Source organism: Oratosquilla oratoria, chromosome 5 (genome assembly GCF_046742065.1).
Source record: "Oratosquilla oratoria isolate Oo_2021 chromosome 5, ASM4674206v1, whole genome shotgun sequence".
Taxonomy (NCBI): Eukaryota; Metazoa; Arthropoda; class Malacostraca; order Stomatopoda; family Squillidae; genus Oratosquilla; species Oratosquilla oratoria.
The window spans coordinates 28,858,408-28,866,476 of record NC_134781.1 but is presented as its reverse complement, the minus strand read 5'-3'; the positions used below and the strand labels follow the sequence as shown (position 1 = coordinate 28,866,476).

The 8,069-nt window shown below is 44.0% G+C and overlaps 1 protein-coding gene across 1 annotated transcript; it reads right to left on the bottom strand.

The window, feature by feature from the left end:
- Nucleotides 1–765: 765 nt before the first annotated feature.
- On the bottom strand, nucleotides 766–5,820 carry LOC143025218 (uncharacterized). The gene is made up of 3 exons (XM_076184679.1): nucleotides 5,742–5,820; nucleotides 2,092–2,271; nucleotides 766–1,493 (listed from the first exon to the last, which is right to left on the bottom strand). Exons 1-3 carry the CDS (start codon nucleotides 5,754–5,756, stop codon nucleotides 1,056–1,058), a joined length of 633 nt encoding a protein of 210 aa, XP_076040794.1. The 5' UTR covers nucleotides 5,757–5,820; the 3' UTR covers nucleotides 766–1,055.
- Between the last annotated feature and the right edge of the window lie 2,249 nt (nucleotides 5,821–8,069).

Genomic DNA, 8,069 nt, shown 5'->3' with positions numbered 1-8,069 from the left:
TGATCAAACACCAGAAAAATATGACGTCAGTCCTCGCTTCGCTGCGAGCGAAGCGAGGATTGACGTAATATTTTTCTGGTGTTTGATCAAACATTTTGGTGTTTTATGATTTTTTGTTTTATTTGACCAAATGACAAGACATCTTGTCATCGGAGTTGAATGGGTTAACGGAAATTACCGACGCGTTTACCCAGATATGATGTCAGGAGGGAGGGAGGGAGGTAGGTAGGATGCGAGTCACCCGGTGGTAGGAGGCAAAAATTATCGCCACCGAGTAAAGCGTACTTTTAGATTGTTTCCACGAACTTTTTCGTCACGGAGTCGTATTTGGCGTGTTTTATTCTGGCGAAAGTTATACGATTCTATTCAACTCACCGAGGATATGGCCACAACGAAGAGTTTGTGTCGATGAACTCGGGTAGATTTGGTTCAGTTTCAGGTGAGGAGCCTCCGCCAGGAGGCGCTGAGTAGCTGCGGCATAAACCGTCACCTTTGCCCTATTATGCACTTTGGGGATTGTTGGGGCAGAGAACTAACAGTCACTGCTGGGAGTTTGAGAGCAGTGCGGGATTCGAAGCCACAACTGAGCGAATACGTGACCAGCACGCTTCCAATGACGCCGCTAGCGCGGGGCAGGTTATTTTAATGAGTATAGAGGCGGACACACCGACGTAGCGAAGGCGTTTGGTTAGTGGGATGAAGGTAAAAGACACCAATTCATTGAACATTTTTATTAAAAATAGTAATCAATGTATCAATCGCCTCATCGTGTCCATGCTGTTCTTAGCTTCGTGGTAGGAACTAAAACTTTGTCTCCGGATGTTCTCGAAGAAGAAAGAGAACAAATACCAAAGATGGGCATAACAGCATAACACAAATGAAGTGCGACTTGTAACGTTTTTAACAGTCAATAACGCTTTTAACCATCAAATGGTTTAAACTGTCAAATAATTTAATGGTCACGTGACTAACAAACAAGTTCCTGGGATTGAGGAGAACAATAAAAACAATAACAACAACGAGTTCAGGTTGACTAGAGACATACGGGGTTCGGCTCAGTACACAGATTCACCCTTGTAGATGGGTGTGGCCTTGTACACCTGGTCAGGCAACTTGTACACGGGCTGTTTCGGTTGTTTTGGTTCGCTAAAGCTGGCGCCCGCTGAGGAAGTGCTGGGCGACTTGAACCCCGAAGATGCGAGCCCGGGCTGGTATCCGGGGCGAGGGGCCTGTTGATAGCCACCCGCGCTCTGGGGATAAGTAGGCTTGACCTCCGTCTTCGGGTAGACGGCCGTACCCTCGTACTTGACCTGGGCCACGTAACCGCTGGTCTTGTCAGACTTGTAGGTGACGATTTGGGTGCGTCCGTCTGGTAGGAGGACCCGGTACTCGCCCTGGACCATCTTACCGTCGGCGTTTTCACTCTGGCCGAAGCTGTTGCCCGTATAGTCGTCATTGACGTTGAAAGCGAAGCCGTAGGTAGGGACCTGGAACTGCGGGAGGATGGTGGGATGTGGAAGAAGGTTGGATAGGCGGGAGGGAAAGGGAAAAAGCAAAACTACAATTAGTCTTGGATGGCGGTGGGGTTTTACATTGGGGAACGAATGTTAGGTCAGACATATTAAAGCCAGATAAAAAAATGAATATCAGTAGTTAATTAACTCACTGACAGGACAAAGGGTTCCTCTAATCTGAATAAAAGCGTTTGGCATTACATCTTGAAATGGACTAAAACTTCAGATATACTCGATGTATTATATTTATACCACAGAAGGACGGGATGGTTTAACTTTAGCGTAAAGAAATAGCCTGGCATTAGCCAGAACAAACTATCTAAAGTGGATAGGATGATTAATGTGTTAAGAAATAGTCTAATATAGATGAGCGATTGGTATCATTGTAAACCCATTTAAAGTTTGTCTAGATAAATACACAGAAATTGCCTAGAGAAGTACACTATTGACATGTCGGACTCTCCCTATCCAATTGTCTTCCAGTGCTTCACTGTGGACTAAATGGTCACCTGGTTGACCTTGTATCGTGTTTGATTTTAGAATAAAATACACAGAAAAGATAGGGTCGTTGACATACATTATATTCGTCTTGAAGACTCCTTCCATTGTAGTCATTGACGGGTGAGTTGAAGAAACTTTGCGAAACTTGCTGTCCGAGGGCCCGCGCGGTCTTGGGGGCGTGCGCCGAATCGGCCCTGAGGGAGGAGTCGGGTCTTCCTAGGGCGCTCCCCAGCAGGAACACAAAGGACATCGTCTTCTGAAGATCAAGATGGGGGGTGGGGAGAAGGGTTAAAGGACATCGAATGTTGAAGATGGAAGGGGGAGTGGTTCTTAAGATTAGGGTATCAAGTTCCTGTGTGTCAGGACAACCAGGGCCACGTGGCTGTCACCGGTAGGCGTTGGGGATCGAGCCCGGATAGCACAGGTTGCGAAGAGATATCAAAACGTATAGAGTATGGTACGTACAGTAAACGTGATTTTTGAGTACGTCTTTCATTCATAATTTCCTGTCTAGGAGAAGATGCGAATGAAATGGTCACACTGTTGTTGATGGTGATTGAAATGCCTCACATTGTGTCTCAATTTTGTCTGTCTAGCAGCTTGTACTGTAGGTACAGACCTGTGAAAGACAAGACTATCTTTCCGTGTTGTCCGAAGATAGATGAAACATGGCAAAATATTATGGAAATCGGCTAGAGTCGGCTAGCCGATTCAAATAATGTTTCGCCATGTTCGTTCAAACCTGGGATGATAGTCTCGTCTTTCACTGTACTTGGCATGAAGAGTATTTAAGCTATTATGGCTTGGATCTGAATAACATAGGGTGGCGAAACACTAGGCTGGCATGCTAATTGCTACTTCGTTTGAGTAGAAATGACTTCGGTTACAATATTCTAGACTTCCTTAAGATCTCAACAATGTGTCTAACAATCGTATAGGGTTAACTTCTCTTACTTCTCGTCAATCAATTTCTCACCATATGACGCATGAGTAATTTGACACTTGAAATTTTGACAAACAAAATATCATAACCGAAATCATTTCTATTCAAATTAAGTAGCAAAAGCAAGTAGCATGCTAGCGAGAAACGCTTAGTGTGTCACCACCTTAAGCTTTATTCTTACGAATTTTCCCACAAAATATGCAAAAATGATCAAAACTCATCCGATACTTGTATAAAAAATTAATATTCTTTGGTGTATTCAAACTTTCCACCATTGACGTTATGGTGTGAACCGCTAGTATAGTGATGTCAAGATAATGAGTTAGAATTGTCGTTAGACGAGCGCTTAGAAAACGGAGGGAGGTCGTTACTGTGACCATTAAGATTAGAAAAGAAAGAGAAAGTAGTTTCACTTCATGAGCTGAAGGAAATTAAGTTGGAGGAGTGTCTAATAGGAACGGTAGTCTGTCATAGTGGTTTAGACAGGAATTCGAACGGTCACCGTCTTAGAGTCGCAATCAGGGTTCGTCAGAGTGAGCAAAGGAGTTTCCCCATTCAACTCCGATGACAAGATGTCTTGTCATTTGGTCAAATAAAACAAAAAATCATAAAACACCAAAATGTTTGATCAAACACCAGAAAAATATGACGTCAATCCTCGCTTCGCTGCGAGCGAAGCGAGGATTGACGTCATATTTTTCTGGTGTTTGATCAAACATTTTGGTGTTTTATGATTTTTTGTTTTATTTGACCAAATGACAAGACATCTTGTCATCGGAGTTGAATGGGTTAAACTCATAGATTTGTCTTGCACCAACCAGCGTGTTGACGTCTTCTGGAAATCAATGCATCTCGTTGGATGATACGTTAATTTAGGCCTGCCTCCTGCTAGTTGGAGCTTACTGATTGGCTGGCTAAAGGTGACGTTAGATATGACGTCGTGCGCCAAGTGGAAGAATTTTTGGTCGAATCTGCGCAGATTAGTTCTTTGATCACGGACGCCTCTGCACTCCTTAGCTGAATAAAATCGCCTGACGACAGTGAGAACAAATGTTTAGGTTGGCGGAACCAATGGAAGAGACGGCTCGCACACCGACGTAACCAGTTGCATAAAAACGGTTGCACGATTTTTTTTATTTTACTTTAATGATAATGATAATAATAATTGTGATAATAATAATAATATCATTATCATTATTATTACTTACTTTCTAGTATATGGATCTTAGTGTCACATTCGGCGCGATATCTTCAAGGATAGAAGCAATGCAACTGGTTGCGGCGTCGTAAGCAACTGGTTTCGGCGTCGTAAGCAACTGGTTGTGTCGGTGTGTGAACTGCCTTAACCTTTCCGCAGTGCAGGGATACTTTTCTTGGTCGAATAAAATCACCTGGCGGATGTCATTAAATGCCCAATTCATAATCAGTTAGGACCCTCATCCACGGTACGATCTGGTCTTGAGGTCGCCGGACAGATCCGGTGGGATCCGACCAGATTTGATGGTGTATATTCTGATTTTGGTTTGTCCGACTGACTTACACGATCCAATCTGGTCGGATCCGACCAGATCTGTCCGGTGGCCTGAAGACCAGATCGTACCGTGGATGGGGACTCTTACAGGGACGTGTGTACGGTTTTAGAGTGAATTCTTCTTCGTATTATTAATGCATTGAAAACATATTTACAGCATTTTGTAGTCATCGTCTTCAGAACTAGGTCCCGTCCCTTGTCGTGATGACGGCAATGCCGTTAGTTGCTGTGATTGGTCACCCAAAGCCACGGTAACCAATCCCGGCAGGCCTACTTCATTGGGGGCGGAGTCCTGGCTGAGTATTCTGATTCCAGTGCAGTACAGTGTAAGGTACGCAGTGAATTTTCAAGATTCAGTCACTGTTGTTGGTGACTTGTGATTTTGTTTAGCCTGCCGCCAGGAAGTAGATTTATGTAGTGAAAGGTTTAATGAGATAATTCAGAATTATTCGATAAAAAAATGCAACGCCTCATTTTGTATCATAATATGACCGAATGGGTTTGGTGTAGCCACCGTCATGAACGAATTATCAATGGACCGTGATCCCATTTCGGTCCTCCTGCCCACATCTACTTAATAAAATCACCCGATTCTTACCACAACACCTGTACATGCTGACACCCCTACGGACCAGAATCACGCATATATATATATATATATATATATATATATATATATATATATATATATATATATATATATATATATATACGTATGTATATATATATATTATATATACACATATACATAATAAATACACACACACACACACACACACACACACACACACACACACACACACATATATATATATATATATATATATACATACATATATAAATTCATATATACATACATATATATTTAGATATATATTCATATATAATAAATACACACACACACACACACACACACACACACACACACACACACATATATATATATATATATGTATATATATATAAATATATATATATATATATATGTATATATATATTATCTACTGTTCATTCTGTTACTCTCCTAAATATCGGTATTGCTCTCCAAGGATAGAAACGCTGGTGAATGGCACTTAATATGTTGGAAGAAATAGATTTGATATTTTCTTTACGACGGGTAGAGGGAGGGAGTTCCTTAGACTGAATGAAATCTGGTGGATGCCTCCAAAATGATTCGTTAGCATTAAAAGGACATTGGGCCTTATAGCAGTATCGTACAAGATCAAACACTTTTTTCCCCCCCATATCTCACCTTTAAGTAGTTCATCTTTAGAAGTTTGGCTCAAAGCGGGAGACAGACGAGCGAGACAATGTCGACGGTTCGGGCGTTCCCTCCATTTATATCTGGCGTCGCGACATTGTGCGTACGTGCGTGGGAGGGAGGGCGGACGGTTATGGGTGGGTGGGTGGGTGTGTCTGGCTGGGGGAGGGGCGGGGGGCTATGTGCGTGTTAAGGTATACGTGTGAGAAGGGGTGACCAGTTCCCCGAGCAGTCGTAATGGTGACTTTCTCGATTTGTGGATCATTTATTTTCGGGGAAAATTCAGCGCCGTTGATGAAGGCGACGGCGACGGCGAAGACTCGGCGTCGTCGATGGTCGTTTTGGCGCGAAACTCTTTGGTGTGTGTTCGTTACTGGACATTCAAAGAATAGACATTTTAACATATGATTATATACATTTCTTTTCCACTTCTTTTGGCGGATCAATATAATATAAAGAATCCCTCTGCTTAACATATATTCTCATGCTTAAATCGAAAGCAATTAAAATAATAGCAGTAGTAGCAGTAGCATAACGTCTTTCCCTCTTGAACGACAAAAAAAAAAAAAAAAAAAGTCTGGTGCCTCTTAATGGATATTATTTGATATCTACTCTCCCGAGATCGTTACATGGAAAAAAATGGATCTGAGCGTGAGTCCAGACAATAACTCAAGTCACTTTCATTGAATGAAAGTCTACATTTGTCGATCTGTTATACATAACGATAAAATGCTCAGTAACGTCGGCCGACAGTGCCTACGCCATTTGCGAATGTCAAATAAGCACACGCGCGCGCGCACGCACACACACACACACACACACACACACACACACACACACACACACACACACACACACACACACACACACACACACACACACACACACACACACACACACACACGACTCGGTGGCGCGGTTGGTAGAGTCCCCGACTGTCACTACGGTGGTCCGGGTTCCAATCCTGCCCAATGCTGAAATAATTTCAGTACCGCTGCGTTTCGAGTCGTTACTCCAACTCTCGTGGGCAGGGAGTTGGGGGTATGTGTGCGTGTAAGGTCACAGCATTACCCATAGATCGGTCATATGCGCTCTGAGCTCTCTTCCGGGAGGGAAACAGCTGTCGATTACGAGTCCAACACAGGATCCGAAGACCAAGGTGAATCACACACACACACACACACACACACACACACACACACACACACACACACACACACACACACACACACACACACACACACACACACACACACACACACACAGACACAATCACACACACCTACACACATACACACACACACACACACACACACACACACACACACACACACACACACACACACACACACACACACACACACACACACACACACACACACACACACACACACACACACACACACACACACACACACACACACACACACACACACACACACACACACACACACACACACACACACACACACACATACGCACACACACACACACGCACACCTACACACACGCACACCTACACACACACACACCTACACACACACACACACACACACACACACACACACACACACACACACACACACACACACACACACACACACACACACACACACACACACACACACACACACACACACACACACACACACACCTAAACGCACACACACACTACACACACACACCTAAACGCACACACACACACACACACACACACACACACACACACACACACACACACACACACACGCACACACACCCACACACACACACACACACACACACACACACACACACACACACACACACACACACACACACACACACACACCTAAACACACACACCTAAACACACACACACACACACACACACACACACACACACACACACACACACACACACACACACACACACACACACACACACACACACACACACACACACGCACACACACGCACACACATACACACACACACACACACACACACACACACACACACACACACACACACACACACACACACACACACACACACACACACACACACACACACACACACACACACACACACACACACACACACACACACCTACACTCACACACCTACACACACACACACCTAAACTCACACACCTACACACACCTACACACACACCTACACACACACACCTACACTCACACACCTACACACACACACCTACACACACACACCTACACCTACACACACACACCTACACACACACCTACACACACGCACCTACACACACACACACACACACACACACACACACACACACACACACACACACACACACAC

Coding starts and splice junctions, on each gene's coding strand:
- LOC143025218 (XM_076184679.1), bottom strand. Junction 1,494..2,091: donor GTCTTCAAGACGAATATAAT/GTATGTCAACGA, acceptor ATCCTCCCGCAG/TTCCAGGTCCCTACCTACGG.